General features: G+C 39.6%; 1 protein-coding gene across 1 annotated transcript in view; it reads left to right on the forward strand.

The window, feature by feature from the left end:
- Positions 1–7,685, forward strand: part of LOC150045777 (sodium/glucose cotransporter 1-like) — a 47,653-nt gene extending 39,968 nt beyond the window's left edge. Inside the window, exon 15 of the mRNA XM_090319756.1 lies at positions 7,042–7,685. Coding sequence (XP_090175882.1) covers positions 7,042–7,373 — 332 coding nt within the window. The 3' untranslated portion in view covers positions 7,374–7,685. The remainder of the gene's footprint in view (positions 1–7,041) is intronic.
- Positions 7,686–20,305: the final 12,620 nt, after the last annotated feature.

A 20,305-nucleotide genomic window follows, 5' to 3' on the forward strand; every position in this document is an offset into this window, starting at 1 on the left:
ATGGAACAGTCACTGGCAAGCCTAGAGGAGAGTCTTCCAAGTGCTGTACAAATGCAATTGATAAACATCATTAATGAAAAATGTGAAAATATAAAGAAACAGATAAGGGAGGAAGCCATAGCTGAACAAGAGGAAACCATAAACAAGGTGATAAGTGAAAAAGAAGGAGCCATAAAGGAAGCCATAATAAAGGCTGTTCAAAGAAAGATGGATGAATTCATAGAATCCACAAATAAAAAGGTGACCGAACTCCAGCAAATGTTCAAAGAAAATAAAGCTAATGAGCTAACCACTCAAATGGAAATCAAGGAGCTAAAGAAATCCATACATGATCTAAAAGAAGAGATGCAAGGCATCAAAAATGAGCAATTAGTAGCAAGGGAGATGAAAAATAGATAGCTTTGATAGCAGGTTAGACAATGCAGAGGAGAGAATTTCTGGGGCTGAAGATAATTTAGTTATTATAGAGAAAGAACAGAAAATGAGTCAATCCAAATCTAGGAAAAATGAGAGAGCGCTTCAGGAGGTCCAAGATACAATTAGGAAGCCTAATTTAAGGCTAATTGGTATTTAGGAGGGTCTGGAGAAAGAGGTCAATGGTATTGGAAATATACTTCAGGGAATCATCTCAGAGAATTTCCCAAATATCCAGAAGGGCAGACCCATCCAGATACAAGAAGCTTTTAGAACCCCAAACAGACCTGACCAGAAAAGAACATCCCACCGCCACATCGTAATCCGAACTGGATCAATAGAAACCAAAAAAAGGATCCTAAAGGCAGCCAGGGAAAAGGGTTCAGTAACATATAAAGGAAAACCAATCAGAATAACCCCAGATTCCTCAGCAGAGACCATGCAAGCAAGAAGTGACTGGAAGCATATATGTCATGCCCTTAAGTCAAATAACTACCAACCAAGAATACTGTACCCAGCTAAGCTCTCATTCATAACTGAGGGAACAATAAAAACATTCCATTCCAGGGAAAAGCTGCAACAATATGTCGCAACAAAACCAACACTACAGAGAATTATGAAAGATGTTCTATACATAGAAAACCAAAATAAATGCAATATAGGGAAAGAAATGGCACCTAAACAGCATACCACCTAAGGACCACAAGAACTGTCAAGACACAGGCCCAAATAAAACCTTTTAAAAATGGTAGGAACTAATAAATATTTCTCAATCCTAACTCTCAATATCAATGGACTCAACTCTCCAATTAAACGGCATAGGCTGTCTAGTTGGATCAAAAAGCAAGAGCCATCATTCTGCTGTCTTCAACAGACACATCTTACCCAAAAAAACAAGCATCTTTTGAAAGTGAGAGGTTGGAATAAACTCTATCAAGCTAACGGCCCCCATAAACAGGCTGGAGTTGCCATCTTCATATCAGATAAAATAGACTTCAAACCAAAATTAGTAAGAAAAGACAAAGAAGGTTGCTACATACTACTAAAGGGATCTTTCCTCCAGGAAGACATAACGATCCTAAATATTTACACTCCCAATCCCGGAGCTCCAAACTTCATCAAGCAAACTTTACTTACACTGAAACCATACATAGATCGAAATACAGTGATTGTCGGTGACTTTAACACACCACTTTCACCTATGGACAGATCAACAAGGCAAAAACTCAACAGAGAAACCTTAGAACTGAACAATTATATAGACCAACTAGATCTAACAGACATCTGCAGAATATTCCACCCAGCAACAACACAATATACGTTTTTCTCAGCAGCACATGGAACATTTTCCAAAATAGATCACATGTTAGGCCATAAAACAAACATGGACAGATTCAGAAACACTGAAATTATTCCATGCACACTCTCAGACCACAAAGGCATCAAACTGGAACTGAACACACACCTCCACCAATGAAAACCCTGTAACTCATGGAGACTGAACAACACATTGTTGAATCACCAATGGGTCATTGAAGAGATCAGAACAGAAATCCAACAGTTTATGAAATTTAACAGTAAGGAGCACACAAAATACCAACTCCTTTGGGACACAGCAAAGGCAGTACTCAGAGGAAAATTTATAGCGCTGAGTGCCTACAACAACAAGTTGGAAAAATTGCAAACCAACAAGTTAATGTCCCACCTTAAGCTCCTGGAAAAAGAGCAACAAACCAACCCTAATCCCAGTAGAAGAAAGCAAATTATTAAAATCAAAGCAGAATTAAATGACTTGGAATCCAAAAAAACTATAGAAAGAATCAACAAAACAAGGAGTTGGTTCTTTGAAAGAATTAACAAAATTGACAAGCCCTTAGCAAATCTTACCAAAAAAAGAAGAGAGCATATCGAAATAAACAAAATCGCAGATGAAAATGATAATATCACGACAGAAATTACCAAGATCCAGAATATCATGTGGGAATACTTCTCAAAGCTTATGCCAACAAATTTGAGAATCCAGATGAAATGGATGAATTCCTAGCCAATATTAACATACCCACACTGAACCAAGAAGAACTAAGCCAACTCAACAGGCCTATTTCAAGCTCTGAAATAGAAATGGCAATTAGAGAATTTCCACCTAAGAAAAGCCCAGGGCCAGATGGATTCACAGCTGAATTCTATAAGGTCTTCAAAGCAGAGCTCACACCAATACTCCTCAAGCTCTTCAACGAAATTGAAAATGAAGGTTCCTTACCAAACTCATTCTATGAAGCCAGTATAACCCTCATCCCCAAACCAGACAGAGATTCATCAAAGACAGAGAACTATAGACCTATATCTTTGATGAACATCGATGCAAAACTTCTCAAGAAAATACTGGCCAACCGTCTACAACAACTCATCAAAAAAATTATACACTATGATCAAACTGGATTCATCACAGGGAGGCAAAGCTGGTTCAACATACGCAAATCAATATAATTCAACACATCAGCAGGAGCAAAGACAAAAATCACACGATTGTCTCAATAGACGCGGAAAAGGCATTTGACAACATCCAACACCCCTTTATATTAAAAGCTCTGGAGAAACTAGGAATCCATGGAACATTCCTAAATGTAATAAAGGCTGTGTATGAGAAACCTACTCCTAGTATTACACTTAATGGTGAAAATCTAAATCCATTCCCTCTAAAATCAGGAACGAGACAAGGATGCCCACTCTCTCCACTACTCTTTAACATAGTACTAGAATTCCTAGCCGGTGCAATAAGGCAAGAAGCAAGCATAAAGGGGATCCAAGTAGGGAAAGAGGAAATAAAACTATCCCTCTTTGCAGATGACATGATTCTGTATTTAAAGAATCCTATAGACTCTACTCCCAAGCTCCTTGAGTTGATCCAAAGCTTTGGAAGAGTAGCAGGCTATAAAATCAACCCTCAAAAATCAACTGCCTTCCTTTATGCCAACAGTGAGAGGAACGAGGCAATAATCAGGAAAGAAACTCCTTTCACAATAGCCTCAAAGAAAATAAAGTACCTAAGAATGTAAGTACTAAGAATGTAAAGGACCTTTTTGACGAAAACTTTAAAACCCTAAAAAAGGAAATTAAAGCAGAACTAAGGAAATGGAAAAACCTCCCACGCTCCTGGATTGGAAGAATCAACATTGTGAAAATGACAATCTTGCCAAGAGCTATCTTCAAATTCAATGCAATACCCATCAACATCCCAATGTCATTCTTTAAAGAAATAGAAGAGGCAATCCAAAATTTCATATGGAATAATAAAAGACCCCGTATAGCAAAAACACTTCTTAGCAGAAAGAACAGCGCTGGAGGAATTTCAATTCCAAACTTTAGACTCTATTACAGAGCTATAATTCTCAAAACAGCTTGGTATTGGCACAGGAACAGGCCTGAAGACCAATGGAATATAACTGAGGACCCAGATATTAAACCACAGACCTATGGCCACCTAATCTTTGACAAGGGAGCCAAAAAAATAGAATGGAAGAAAGACAGCCTCTTCAACAAGTTGTGCTGGCAGAACTGGTTAAGCACCAGCAGAAAACTAAAGCTGGATCCTTCTTTGTCACCTTGCACTAGAATTAACTCCAAATCTATCAAAGACCTGGAGGTAAAAGCTGACACACCGAAAACTCTACAGGAAGGAATAGGAGATACACTAGGCCTCCTTGGCACAGGTCGAAACTTTCTTAATAAGGACCAAGAATCACAACAAATCAGAGAAAGGCTGGATAAGTGGGACTGCATTAAACTGCAGAGCTTTTGCATGGCAAAGGACATAGCTAGTAAACTAATCAGGAAGCCTACAGAGTGGGAGAAGATCTTCACCAACCAAACAACAGACAAAGGCCTCATATCTAAAATATATCAACAACTCAAAAAATTGAATCACTCCAAAACTAACCTCCAAAGTAACAACCATCCCATTAAAAATGGACCAAAGACTTAAAGAGAGTCTTCTCTGAAGAAGAAACAAAAATGGCCTATAGACACATGAAGAAATGCTCAACATCTCTGGTCATAAAAGAAATGCAAATCAAAACAACTCTAAGATTCCACCTCACTCCAGCTAGAATGGCCAAGATCAGGAAAACGAATGACAACAGATGCTGGAGGGGATGTGGCCAGGAAGGATCACTACTACACTGTTGGTGGGAGTGCAAACTCGTCCAACCACTATGGAAAGCAGTGTGGCAGTGCCTCAAAAGGCTAAACATAGAGCTCTCCTATGACCCAGCAATTCCACTACTTGGCATTTACCCAACCACCCAGAAAGAAGAACATACTAAACCCACTAGCACAACAATATTCATTGCAGCACTATTCACCATAGCAAAGATATGGAACCAACCTAGATGTCCCTCAGTTGATGAGTGGATCAACAAATTGTGGTATTTGTACACAATGGAATTCTATGCTTCTTTCAGAAAGAATGACATCGCCCCATTTGTTAGGAAATGGAAAGACTTAGAAAAAGTCATATTAAGTGAAGTAAGCCAGAATCAAAGGAACTTAGGCTGAATGGTTTCCCTCATTCATCATAATCAGTAGAAACCTTGGGCTCTACTAGCAGAGTTTTGCAATAGAGCAAAATCTTGATACATAAGGATATATAATGTGAAGGTAATTGAAAGGACCTCCAGGATAGTGAAACAAAAGCCATATAATGAATGATTGTTGTCCTTAATGTACTATGTTGTCTCTCATCTCCTTTGCTGTCCCTTGGTTATCTCATATTGGTATAGTATCTCACTTTGTTATCTGATATATTGAATTTATTTGTATTTGGATATTTGAAATTTGATAGGGAAGGGGGGAAAACCAAGACGGGTGGGGGTGTGGAGGGGAGGGAAACGGGTACCAAGACATGTGAAAGGGTATCAATGTATGTGAATTAATGCACCTTCTATCTGGCAAATATCATGTAACCCTTTTACTAATTACAATAAAAAAGAAAAAAAAAAGAAAAGTCTGAGGCACTATGTCCTTTAGGCCCCTGAATGATCAGAGAAGGGACCTCAGCACACAGCGTCAGAAGATGTGTGTTTGGGGGAAAGGCATTAGCATGAGCTAGCTTCATTATGTTCTTTAGAGGTGCAATAGGCTATGATCTTGGAAGACAGAATGAGAAAGGGAAAGAGCCTAGCTAGAGGGAAGGAAAGGTTCCGGAATTCTCCTCTATACTCTTGCCAGGGAATTTCAGTGGGCAGATATAACTGAGGTCTCCTTCTGACACCTACAGAGAGATGTTCAGGATGGCCTATACACCTCCATGTAGCAGGAAACATGTATGTGCTCCTGGAGGCTGTGGAACTTCATGTTCCCTCTTTAGAGGGAACCTGTATCTTCTTTAGAGGGTTATAAACTGCATGACCTCTGTATGCCCAGAGTATGCCAGATGTTGCCAACATTATACTTACATGTTTCAGTGTGATTACTAGTCTCATTTTAGAACTAGGGACACAAAAACTAATAGTCATGGTTTAGCTAGGATTTGAACACCATCCTACAGGAAATTGTGAGCTCTAAAGTGGGCCATCAAGCTACCCATTACACAACTTTGGTTATTGAGAATGATACTTTTGTCCTTTCTCTACTGTTTCTAACAACTCTCCTGGCAGCCTTAATGTCTTGGAAGCTGCATGGAAGTATGACATAGGCATTTGAGAACAGAGCCAGAACATGGTTAGTGGTGATGACTTCTTAGCCCCATATAATACTTGTGTCACTCTTTGTGGCTCCTCTGATACATTGCAACATAATAGATGGTTTCTCATACTTAGCCACAGGAATAGGAGTCCTGGGAACAGTTGGTTAGAAGCTGTCTACTGGGAGGAGGAAGAGGATCATTGACTTAAGCAGCCTAGGGAGTTTTAGAGTTGCATTGTAGGCAGTATCAGGCCCTAGCTGACCACAGTTCTAATCTGAGCCTATGCATACCTAATGGACAAACCAGTGGTGTTAGCAAGACACACACTGAAGTAACATCCCAACCCAAGGTTAGACATTCCCACTCTTTGTCCTAGAGAAATGAATGACAGCATTCTGTAATCTCTTGACAGGAAGTGCCTTGCAGACCCATATGCTGATTCATTGTCAGACCAAGCAGGGACTGGTGCTGCCTGGAAGAAATAAGTCTCTGAGAAACTGCCAGATAGCATCTGCTTACAGGACTCATAGGCCTTCCCCTCTCCTCCTGAAGTAATGATAAATGGGAAGGTTTACTATGAGGAGGAACCATCTCCTTTCCTAGACATCTCCTTTCCTAGACAAACATAAACAGGAAGAACATTGCCACAACAGGGGGCTTTCAAGACACTCAATTGATATATTCTCTGTCAGAGCCAAGATATCTGTGAAGCCACTCCACTCTATAGTGTTCCCTGAATCCTTCATCCTACCTTCTGCTTCTTTTATGTCTCTCATCAGGGTTGTAGGCATTCCATATCCAAATTAAAGATACCATTTTTTCTATTTAGAATAAGTCTATCAGACTTCATCTGGACTCATGGCTGAAACAGAACTCCCATCAGATCCTCCTCTCCCTTTTAGGCATATGTGTCTCCTGACCAATTCCTATCTTCTCTTTTTCAGATATATTCAAGGATTCTCAGACTTGCCTCTGGAATATCTGCGACATGTACTGTGGACTGGAGCCATGGCCTGACTCTAAGTTAACCCCTATAAATTCTTCTGAGGGGTATATGGAGGCAAGCAAGGAACAAATGGAACAAAGTGAAACATTAGAAGAAACACAAGTCCTGGACTCTGGAGAGGAAGCTAGGACAAAGGAATTGACTGAAGAGAAGCAAAAAGATGCAGAGTACAGTAATGTGTTGGAGAAGCCCTTCTGGAAGAAAATGGTTAATGTCAGTGGGATCATATTGGTTCTGCTCTTGGTTGTGGGCCACATTTATTATGCCTGAAGCATCTCAGGCTTTTACTGGGTACTTGGGGTCAGGTAGGGCCGCTACTTTTCCAAATCCTCTCAGTATTAATGCATGGAATGTTTCCTCTGGGGAGATCCCCAAATAATACTAATGAAAATACCTGTCAGTGTCATGTATTAAGATCTACCACCAGCTGCAGAACATCATTGTTGCCTGGAAAACAGAAATCACTTCATGAGTTCAGAAACAATGTATATGTCCCTCTCTGAAAGAGTTGTTTTTGTCCAAATGGTCCTACAGTACTGATTTTTACATTAAATTTAATTTGATTTTTAATCTCTAAATATATTTAGGATTTTTGTTGCTTGTGTTTATTTCACTGTTAACATTTATTTTCTTTATCCATGCTATCTTTCTTTGTACTCTTGCATCATAAAAAATAGTCATAAAAATGCCATATTTTGTAAATGCTGTTCTACCCTGCTGGGGGCTCTCACCCACAAGTTTTATTTCCAGTGCTGATAAGCATGCAGGCATTGAGAAACAGCCATATTGCAGATGGATACTTTGGCTCCTTCCTGTACCAAGTGTAGGACCAAGGCAGATTCTGCTCTAATGGAATTGGCCTTCCCACAAGTAACCATGATTTGGCCATGGACTTCAGCGGTGAATAAATTTCCCCTCCATATGAGCTCTTTCTAGTCACTCTCCCAGTTTCACTCTAGCTAATGAATTAGACTTACATTTGTTAACAGATTAGGATGCTCCTGGGCTGTATTTCTATAGAGACACCTAAACTCTACCTTTTCTTCCTTCATCTTGAGCCAGAATAAATGAATTACTTTACAAATGTTTCAAATGCCTTATTGTGATTTGGAGGAGGTCCATCCAGTATCATGAAAATCATACTTCGTAGGCATACAAATGCAACAGTCCTTCTTCCCTCCTTCAGTCATAGCTAATAAATCTGAGTCTCTATTGTGTGCCCACCACTGTGTTATGATTAAGAGGTAGCAATAAAAGGAACACATAGGAATTGTTCTCAAAGCTATAGGCAATGGGGGGAAATTAGATACCTGATAATGATGCCAACTGCCTATATTGCATATGGCCAGCTATCCTCATGTTCCAGTTATCATATTCAAGTCACAGAACTATCCGTTTTTTTTAAAAAAAATTTTGGTAGTTTTTAATGCCCTTTTTTTGCCAGTCCTGGGCTTAAGCTCAGGGCCTGAGCACTGTCCTTGGACTTTCTCAAGGCTAGAACTCTACCACTTGAGCCTCAGCACCACTTCTGGCTTTTTCTATATATGTGTTATCAAGGAATCGAACCCAGGTCTTCGTGCATGCTAGGCAAGCACTTTAACCACTAGGCCAAACTCCTGGCCCCAGACTGTGCACCTTTTGGCCTTGACTTATCTCACAACATGATTCAATGTAGTTTCATCCAATTTCCTGCAAATGCCATTATTTTATCTTGTCTGGTGCAGAATTCCATTGTATATATGTATCACATTTTTTTGTATCCATTAATCTGTACTGGGTCATCTGGGTTGTTTCCATTGTTTGGCTATTGTGAATAGGGCAACGATGAACATGGCTGAGAAGGTATCCTTATCATATCCTGGGTTATGATGCTCAGGGTACATGCTCAGGAGTGGTATGGCAGGATCATAGGGAAAGTCTATTTTCAGTTTTTTTAAGAAACCTCCAAACTGTCTTCCAGAGTGGCTGTACTAGTTTACATTCCCACCAGCAGTGTTAGTAGGGTTCCTCTTTCTCTACAACTCCAGCAGCATTTGTTGTTGTCTGAGTTCAGAACATCAGTAATTCTAATTTGGCTAAGGTAGTATATTATGGGTGTTATTATTTTATTTTTTATTGGGACAATGTATAGAGGGATTACAGCATTACTTCTCACACGGTAACATTCCTTCGCATGTTTTTGTCCCCATTCCCTCTCTCCCAATCATATTTTCTCCCTTTCTTAGAGTTGTTTTCATTTGCATTTCCTTTATGACCATGGATGATGAGCACTTTCTCTCTCTTTTTTTGCCATTTTAACCTCTTCGTTTGCTAAGTCTCTCTTTAGTTCCCTTGCTCTTTAAGTGATTGGTTTGTTGGGTTGGGGGGGGATTAATTTCTTGAGTTCCCTTTAAATACTGAATATTAAGCATTTCTCTCATGTATTATTGGTAAATATATTTTCCCAGTTGGTTGGCTTTAGTAGCTATGCAGGAACTTTTTATTTTTCAAGTCTCTCCAATCTTTTGTGACCCCGGGACTCTTTTCAGGAAGGTTTTTCCTGTGCCTATGAGTTACAGAATCTCTTCCTACTCTATTATGTATCAGTTTCAGGGGTTCAGGTCTGATATTGAGGTCTTTGATGCATTTTTAGTTAATGATTGTGCAGGGCAATGAGCTGGGATCAATATTTAGTTTTCTGCATGTGGCTGCCAGCACCAATAATTCAATAGGCTCTGTGTTTATTCCACTGTATATCTCTTGCTCCTTTGTCCAATATAAGTTGACTATAGGGATGTGGTTTTGTTTCTGGATCTTCTATTCTGTTCTGATGATCTTCTGGTCTATTTTGTGCAAATATAATGCTGTTTTGTTATTATGGCTGTATAGTAGAGTTGGAAGTCTGGTATTGTAATACCACCCGCATTGCTCTTTGCCTAGAATTGCTTTGGTTAGTCTAGGTCTTCTGTTGTTCATACGAACCTTTGGATTATATCTTCGATTTCATTAAAGAATGTCTTTGAGATTTTGATGGTGATTGCATTAAAATTGTATATCAATTTTGGCAGTATGGCCATTTTCACTATGTTGGTTGTCCCTATCCATGAACATGTGATATCTTTCCATTTTCTGATATCCTCTTTAATTTCTTTTTTTAGGCTTTTACAGTTTTCATTAAATAGTTCCTTTACATCTTTGGTTAGGTTAATTACTTAATATTTTATTCTTCTGAGGTTATTTCAAATGGGACCATTTTCTTGATTTCCCCTTGTGTTTGTGTATTTTGGGCATACAGAAAAGCTACTGACTTTTGAAGATTGATTTTGTATCCTGTCACTTTGCTAACGTTTATTACCTCTAGGTGTTTGGGAGTGAAGTTTATTGAGTTGTTCAGGTAAAGGATCATACCATCTGCAAACAGGGTAGTTTTATTTCTTGTTTCCCTATGTCTATCCCTTTGATATACTTCTCTTGCCTTATTTCTCTGGCTAAGGGTCCCAGCACTATATTGAAGAGAAGTGGAGACAGTGGGCATCCCTGTGTTGTTCTTTCTCCATTTAGTAAGATACTGGCTGTGGGTTTGTTATATATGGCTTTAATTATTTTAAGGACTATACCTCCTATTCCTATTTTTTAGTACTTTCAACATGAATGGATGCTGTATTTTGTCAAAAGCCTTCTCGGTGTCCAGAGAAATTATCATATGATTCCTTACCTTAGCTCTATTGATTTGATATATTAATTGATCTGTGATTGTTAAACCAGCCTTGCATCTGTGGGATGCAGCCTACTTGATCATAGCGTATAATTTTTTTTTATGCTAAACATGCACTCTACCACTCGGGCAAACTCCTTGCCCATAAGCACTAGTATTTTATTTTATTTTATTTTATTTCGTTTTTATAATTTTTTATTGTAATTAATAAAAGGGTTACATGATATTTGCCAGATAGAAGGTGCATTAATTCACATACATTGATACCCTTTCATATGTCTTGGTAGCCATCACCCTCCCACCCACCCACCACTCACCCCCCGTCTTGGTTTCCCCTCTTCCCTATCAAATTTCAAATTACCAAATACAAATAAATTCAATATATCAGATAACAAAGTGAGATACTGTAACAATATGAGATACCCAAGAGACAGCAAAGGAGATGAAAGATAATATAGTACATTAAGGACAACAATCATTCATTATATGGCTTTTGTTTCAGTATCCTGGAGGTCCTTTCAATTAGCTTCATACTATCTGGCCTTATATATCAAAGTTTTGCTCTATTGCAGATCTCTGCTAGTAGAGCCCAAGGTTTCTACTGATTATGACAAATGAGGGAAACCATTGAGCCTAAGTTCCTTTGAGTCTGGCTTACTTCACTTAATATGATTTTTTCTAAGTCTTTCCATTTCCTAACAAATGGGGTGAGGTCATTCTTTCTGACAGCAGCATAGAATTCCATTGTGTACAAATACCACAACTTGTTGATCCACTCATCAACTGAGGGACATCTAGGTTGGTTCCATATCTTTGCTATGGTCCATAATGCTGCAATGATGCGGAAAAGGCATTTGACAAGATCCAACATCCCTTTATGTTAAAAGCTCTGGAGAAACCAGGAATCCATGGAACATTCCTCAATATAATAAAGGCTGTGTATGAGAAACCTACTGCTAGTATTACACTTAATGGTGAAAATCTAAATCCATTCCCTCTAAAATCAGGAACCAGAAAAGGATGCCCACTCTCTCCACTACTCTTTAACATAGTACTAGAATTCCTAGCCAGTGCAATAAGGCAAGAAGCAAGTATAAAGAGGGTCCAAGTAAGGAAAGAGGAAGTAAAACTATCCCTCTTTGCAGATGACATGATTCTGTATTTAAAGAATCCTATAGACTCTACTCCCAAGCTCCTTGAGCTGACTCAAAACTTTGGAAGAGTAGCAGGCTATAAAATTAACCCTCAAAAATCAGCTGCCTTCCTTTATGCCGACAGTGAGAGGAACAAGGCAATAATCAGGAAAGCAACTCCTTTCACAATAGCCTCAAAGAAAATAAAGTACCTAGGAATTAGCTTAACTAAGAATGTAAAGGACCTTTTTGATGAAAACTTTAAAACCCTAAAAAAGGAAATTAAAGTAGAACTAAGGAAATGGAAAAATCTCCCATGCTCCTGGATTGGAAGAATCAACATTGTGAAAATGACAGTCTTACCAAGGGCTATCTACAAATTCAACGCAATACCCACCAATATCCCAATGGCATTCTTTAAAGAAATAGAAGAGGCAATTCAAAATTTCATATGGAATAATAAAAGACCCCGTATAGCAAAAACACTTCTTAGCAGAAAGAACAGCACTGGAGGAATTTCATAGTTATAATTTTTAAAATATGTTTCTGTATTCTTTTGGCTAGTATTTTATTGCGGAGCCTTGCATCTATATTCATAATAGAGATGGGTCAGTAGTTCTCTGATTTGTTGAGTCTTCCCTGGTTTGTGGATGAGAGTGATGTTAGTGTCATAAAATGATTTTGGTATGGCTCCTTCTGCTTCTATTTCTCAGAAAAATTTCAAGAGTATATGTATTAATTCATCTTTAAGTCTTGTAGAATTCTGTAGTGAAAACATGTGGTTCTGAGCTTGTTTGGGTTGGAATGTCTCTGATTGCTTCTGCTATCTCATTGTATGAAATTGGTTTGTCCACTTGTTCTTGGTTTAATGTGAGTAGCCTATGTTTACTTAAAAAATCACCCATTTCTACTAAATTTCCTATTTCTTTGAATACAGGCCCTGAACGTACTTATACTGCCTGTACTTATATGGACTGAATTTCTTGAATGTCAGTCATGATTTTTTACCATAGGATCGCTAATCTTTATTTGAGTCTTCCCTCTACTTTTTTTGATTAATCTTGCCAGGGGTCTGTCAATTTTGTTGACTCTTTCAAAGAACCAAGTTTTTGATTTATTAATTTTATGTATAGTAGATCTTATTTCAATCTCTGTTATTTCTGGTTTTATATTTGTTATTTCTTCCTTGTACTTGTTTTAGAGTTAACTTTTTCTTGCTCCTCTAGGTGCATCAATTACTTCTTTAGGTTGTTTACATAAGTTTTTTCTGTCTTTGTAATATGGGCTTCTTGTGCTATAAATTTGCTCTTTAAGGCTGATTTTGCTGTGTCCCATAAGTTCCTTTGTGATGTATCTTGATTGTTACTACATTCAAGAAAGATTTGAATTTCTTCTTTGATTTGTTCTGTAACCCAGGAGTTATTCAGAAGTGTGTTACTCAGCTTCCAAGTATTTCAATATTTTTTACCCTTTACTATATTGTTTAGAACTAGTCTGATTCCACCATAATCAGATAGAATTGTGGAGATTATATCAGTCCTCTTTGATCTGCTTAGGCACTTTGCATGATCTATTTTGGAGTATGTTCAATGGGCTGCTGAGAAAAATGTATAGTGTTTTGCCATTGGATGGAAGACTGGGTATATGTCTGTTAAGCCCAGCTGGGCTATGGTGTCATTTAACTCAGAGGTGTCTTTGCTTATCTTTTGATGTGATGATCTGTCTTTTGGTGAGAGTGGCTTATTGAAGCCTACTCCTGTTGACTCTGAGTCTACCTTGTTCTGTAACTCTAAGAGAGTGTGCTTGACATATTTAGGTGCTTCCATGTTTGGGGTGGTAAATGTTTATACCTCTAATATTCTGGCTATTAATTGACCCCTTTACTAATATGTAGAGACCAATTTTATCTTTATGTACTGATTTTAGCAGGAAGTTAGTTTTGACAGAGATTTAGATTGCTACTCCCGCTCTTTCGTATGGTGCCTTGGAGTGGAAAATTCTTTTCCATCCCTTCATTTGGAGTTTGTTTCTGTCTTTACCAGTGAGGTGGGCCTCTGGCAAACAGCACATTGATTGGTCTTGTTTCTTAAGCCAGTCTTCTATTATGTGTCTTTTGATTGGATTGTTCAGCCCATTCACATTCAGGGAAATTATGGCGAAGTAATTAGCATCCTTTGTCATTTGTCTTTCCTTCTGTGTTTCTCTCTTTATTTTTCTCTTTATGCTTACCGATTTATAGGTGATAGCTCCTTGATGGGAATTCTTGCTGTTCTGCTCTTTGTTCTTCATTATTTAATATTTTTGTAATGCTGTTTTAGTGTGCATAAATTCATATACCTTGTCTTTGGAATGAAATATTCTTGTTTCTCTCTCAAATGTAAATGCTAGTTTCTCCAGATATATCAGACTGGATTGGCAGTTGTTGGTCATCTGAGCATGAATCATATTTTTCCAAGCTTTTCTTGCATTTAGGGTTTGCATGGAGAGGTCTGCAGTGATTCTATTTTTTTGTCCATTGTTGTATAGTGCTTTCTTTGTTTTTGCAGCATTAAAGATCAGCTCCTTACTATTCAGGTCTAATGTTTTTATCATGATGTGTCTGGGAGAGCTCCTTCTAGGGTCTTGCTTATTTGGCGTTCTGAAGGCTTGAGTAATGTCAGTGAGATTTTCCCTGTTGATGTTAGGGAAGTTCTCTGCTATAATCTTTGTGAATAAGTGTTGCATTCCCTTTATTTGAAACTCTTCCCCTTCATCAATTCCTATTATATGAAGATCAGATTTCTTGGCTGCATCTGGCAATTCGTGTCTTCTCTTTGGTGAATTCTGATTAATTTTTCCAGATTGATGCCTCTCCATTCCAGCTCTTTTGTTTTATCTTGTGTTCTTGATATCCTATTCTCCATCTCAATGAATCTGTTGCCTAGCACTTCCATTTTAGTTTACATTGTGGACAGTGAGCCCATCATGTCTGCTCTGAGTGTATTCATCTTTCCATCTAAAGAAGTATAAATGTTGTCTATTTTTGTCTCCACTTCTGTTTTAAAATTGAGGAACTCCTTGGCAATTTCCTGCCTATATGCCTGGAATTGTTTTTGGAGCTCTGTTTTAATCTCTCTATTCATGTCTACAATCATCTCCTTGAACAGAGTCATTTCTCGAGGCTCTTCAGTTGTCATTTCTTTGAATGGTGTCTTCTCTCTCATCCCTTTCCTTTTGGGATTTGTTTGGGACATTGATTATTTATAAGTTCATGATTTGTCTCTGATTTCCACATGGGGATTTCAGACCTTGCTAACTGCTGTTGTAAGTTTGTTCTGTGGTCAATAAGTGGCAGTTTTTACTTGGTTTTGGGTTAATGATTATCTCTGGATATCTGTATATATGTGTAGTTTTCAACCCAATTAATTCCATTGCTGACTTCAAGTAGGCAGGTCCAGTTGAGGATTTGCACTTTTGATGTTTCTGGGGCCAGGAGGGGTGTACAGTTGATTTCTCATAGTGGCTCACAGTTATCTGTGTAAGTGTTTTGGATTAAGCTAGATAGAGCAGCTGTTGGGGTTTTTCTCCAGGTTCTCAGCAGCAGGGACTAGATTTTGATGTGCACTTTTGGTTCTGTTGCCAGAGGGGGGCACACAGATGGTTCCCGGTATAGTTGGGTAGCTGTTGTTGGCATGCCTGCCAGTTCCCAATAGTAAATGGCACTTGCTTTTTGAGTGCATGCTTGGACCTCAGTGGGTAGTACCAGCTGTGGTTGTCTTGTATACCTAGTGACAAGCAGAAGGGCCAGCTGTAGGTGCTCTCTTTTGGTTTTTCCTCCCTTAGGTGGGTGTGTTCTCAAGTCCCAGGAAGGGGAATTGTTTTCATTTCCCAATAGCAGTGAGCAGTTCCCAGTGGAGACAAGTAGCTGCTGGCTGTGCCCTCACTGGAGACTTAGCACCACTGTAGTGGGGTGTCAGTGTATTCCTTATTCTGGGTCAAAGTGTGCAGCCTTTGTGGATGTGCCCAGAAGTTCCCAAATGCTGCATCCAGCTGCACACCTAGGTTTCAGCTAGCTCAACAGTGCTAGTTTGCCCGCACTGTTCCCAGGGCATCCTGGGCTGTGTGAGATTCCTGCGACAAGATTCTGCAGCTTGCTGGAATTCAGGGGTTCCTAGCCCTGGCATCCGAAGGCTTGGAGGCTCTGTGGTAATATGAGGCCTAAGTTAATTTTGAAGTTTGATGAACTTCAGTCAAAAGTTATTTTTAAGCAGGCCCAGCCAGAAGGTCACTCTGAACCACTCCGGGCAGAGTGTCCAGTAAGGAGTTTGTCAACCATATCAGTCCTTCGATTTTCCCATGTATCTCTTTACAGTTCCTCTCTACTAACAAATCAGTAAGGAATTTGTCCTTCGACTTTCCCAAGGATCCCTTTACAGTTCCTCCCAACTAGAGTTGTTTTATGAATTTCCCACAGTATGTAACAATCACTATGATATATGTAAAGTCCCTGCCTACCTCAAGAAAGTGTATAAAAATGCTGTAAATCTGGGCTCAGGGCTCTCAGCGTCACTGGTTGCAGCTGTTTTCATGAGAAACCAGGATCGAGCTTGCAATAAAGACTCCTTTTTAAATTTTTTATTGTAATTAATAGAAGGGTTACATTATATTCACCAGATAGAAGGTGCATTACTTCACAAACATTGATACCCTTTCTCATGACATGGCCATTTCCCTCCCCCCATCCCCTCTCATATTGATTTCCTCCCTTCCGTATCCAATTTCAAATAACCAATTAAGCACATATAAAAATATAAGATAACAAGGTAAAATATTGTAACAATATGAGATAACCAAGGGATAGCAAAATAGATGAGAGACTCCTTTTTTTACATTGGTTCTGGTCTGTGGTGGTCTTTTGGGTAAGGATTCAGAACTTGAACATAACAGCAAGGGGTGACAAGGGGTCCTTTGTTTCTAAATCTTTGAGAATATCGGTTATTAGCTTTATCTGTGTTTCTTTTTTCGTTTGTATATTTCTTCATTCCTTCTTAAATTTACACATGTCAATTGTGGGAATGGGAATAACAGGTTCTAAATACTAATTCGTTGCTTATATACCCTTGAACTCTGGCTTCAGCCAGCAGTGGGAGGAGATGTCTTATTTGCACTAAAGGGTTTCAATGGACATCAAGCTTGGAGGAGAAAATTCAGGATTCATACATAAACGTCCTTTAAATGCTGACAGGAATATCTGCCTCTGAATCCACAAAGGATACAAATAGTCTATTAATCTCTTACTTAGCCACAGAGTTTCAGTTGCTTTCTGCAAGGAGCCTAATGTCAATTCTCTGTGTTAAAGTTATGTGTAGAATTCTTCAGATTTCTTAGACTCAGATTTCTTAGTCTTCCCAGCTTTGTGTTTTGCCTTCTAATTTATGGTAGACAAACCAAATTTGGCTGGCTTCTTGCTTTTTCAGGATGCATCGCAGTTTCTTCAAACCAACATATCAATGGTGCCCCATGGCAATATTAGCTTGTAAATACTAAACAGTTGATGATACAAACTTGAACTCTGGTATATTCTGGCAGGAGCAGGAATTTACTCATTTCCACTTAAGTGCTTTCAAAAGGCTTCAAGCCTAGGGAAGAAAGTTCAGGATTATTTCACAGGATAGGCCTCTGATTGCTGAAAGGATATATCTATGTCTGAATCCTGAAAGGTTTCAAATGGTCCATAAATCTCTTACATATTCACAGAGTTTCAGTTGCTTTTTCCAAGGAACCTAATTTCAATTCTCTGTGTTGAATATTTCAATAGAATGATTCAAATTTCTTTTCCTAGACATGCTGATGGAAGGTGATTGGACATATCATTGTGTAGGTAGGAAACAGTTGTTGCTAGGGGAATAAAATATTACCAGCTTACAGTTTTTTTTTGCTTTCTGAACTAGGTCAGTTTTCACTTGCTTCATGCCACTTTAAGAAACATTCTGATTTCTTAGACTCCACATATGAAAGGCTCTAGGTGGGAATATCAGGTCCTAAATACTCAGTTACTTTTACATGCCTGAACTCTGGCATTGGCTAGCAGTGGGAGAAGATGTCTAATTTGCACCTAAGAGCTTTCAAACAGCTTCTATCCTCAGAAGAAAATTCAGGTTTTTTCACACATTTTGGCTTTGAATGCCGACAGGAACTATGTGCCTCTAAATCTTAACGGTTGCAAATAGTCCATTGATCTCTTACTTAGTCACAGAGTTTCAATTTCTTTTTCCAAGAATCCTAATGTCAATTCTCTGTATTGAAGATTTCAATAGAAGGATTCAAGTTTCATGAATTAGACATGCTGATTGAAGGTAATTGGAAATATTGGCCTCAAGCTAGGAAAGAGTTGTTGCTAGCCAAATGAAGACTTCCCAGGTTACAGTGTTTTGACTTCTGAGATAGGGCAGAAAAACCAGGTGTCACTGGTTTCATGCCTTTTTAGGGAGGATCCCTAGTTCTTAGAAACAACAAGTCAATGGCACCAGAAGGCAATATCAGCTTCTAAATACTCAAGGGCTAATGATACAAGCTTAAACTCTGGTGGGGGCTGGCAGTGGGAGAAGATGACTAATTTACATCTAAGAGGTATCAATGGAGTTCAGGTACAAATAAGAAAATTCAGGATTCTTTCGAACAATAGGCTTCTGAAAGCTGACAGGAAGTATCTGCCCCCGAATCCAGAAAAGTTTTAAGTACTTCAATGATCTCTTATTTAGTCACAGTTTCAGTCACTTTTTTAAGGACCTTAGGTCAATTCCCCGTGTTGAAGACTTCAGTAGAAGGATTCGAGTTTCTTAGACTAGATATGCTGATGGAAGGTGATTGGAAATATCGGCCTCTGTCTAGGGAACACCTGTTGCTAGGCCAATGGAGTCTTCCCAGCTTACAACACTTTCCCTTCTAAGTGAGGGCATCACTGGCTTCATGTAATTTTAGGACCTTGCCAACCCATGTCTTGCCTTGCATACCCTTTCCTTTTCTTGCCTACCCTTGCCTTGCTGTGCCTGCCATTGACTACCCTTGCCTTGGCTTGCTTACCCTTGCATAGGCTTGATTTGCCTTATCTACCCCTGACTACACTTGCCTTGCCTTGCCTACCCTTGCCTACGCTTGCCTTGCCTACCCCTGATTACCATGATTTGCATGGCCTACCTGTTCCTACCCTTGCCTTGCCTTGCCTACCCTTCCATAGATATGCTTTGCCTTGCCTACACTTGCCTTGCCTTTTCTATGCATGTCTACCCCTGCCTAGCTTTGCCTACCCTTCCATAGCCATGCCTTGCCTTGCCTAGACTTTCCTACACTTGCCTTCCCTTGTCTACCCCTGTCTACCATTGCCTTGCCTTGCCTACCCTTGCCAACCCTTGCCTCGCCTATCCCTGACTACCATGCCTTGCATGGCCTACCAGTTCATACCCTTATATTGCCTTGCCTACCCTGCCAGGCCTTGCCTTGCCTTGCCTACTTCTGCCTACCCTTGCCTTGCCTTGCCTTGCCTAACCCTGATTGCCCTTGCCTTCCCTTGCCTACCCTTGCCTACATTTGCCTTGCCTTGCTTACCCTGCTTACCATTGCCTTTCCTTGCCTACCCATGGCCACCCTTAAATTGCCTTGCCTACCCTTGCCTTGCTTTGCCCTATCCTGCCTACACTTGCATTGTCTTGCCTACCCTTGCCTGCTCTTGTCTTGCCTGGCCTACATTTGCCTATCCTTGAAAACCCTTGCATTGTCTTTCCTACCATTGCTTAGCCTTTCCTTGTCTTGCCTAACATTGCCTACACTTGCCTACACTTGCCATGCCTTGCCTTGGCTACCCTTGCCTACTATTGTCTACCCTTGCTTTGCCTTCCCTACCCTTGGCTAAACTTGCCTTGCCTTGCCAAAACTATCCTACCCTTGCCTTGCCAATCCTAACCATGCACACTCTTGATTTGACTTGCCTACCCTTGCCTAACCTTGTCTTCCCAGCCTATCCTTGTCTACTCTTGCCTTTCCTTCCCTACCATTGCCTACACTTGCCTTGTCTTGCTTACACTTGCCTACTGTTGTCTTGCCTTGCCTTGCCTTGTCTACCCTTGACTTTCCTTGTCGTGCCTAACCTTGCCTTGCATACCTTTGCCTTCCCTATGCTTTCCTTGTCTTGCCTACCTTTGCCTTGCCTACCATTGCTTTAGATAACATTGCCTTGTCTTGCCAACCTTCCCTTGCTACTCCTGCCTACCCTTGCTTTGCTTTGCCCACCCCTTCTTACCATTGCCTTGCCTTGCCTATACCTGCCTACACTTGCCTTGCCTACAACTGCCTAAACTTACCTACCCCTACTTCCCCTTGCTTTGCTTTGCCTATACTTG

Source organism: Megascapheus bottae, chromosome 27, assembly GCF_031878675.1.
Source record: "Megascapheus bottae isolate mThoBot1 chromosome 27, mThoBot2.hap1, whole genome shotgun sequence".
Taxonomy (NCBI): domain Eukaryota; kingdom Metazoa; phylum Chordata; class Mammalia; order Rodentia; family Geomyidae; genus Megascapheus; species Megascapheus bottae.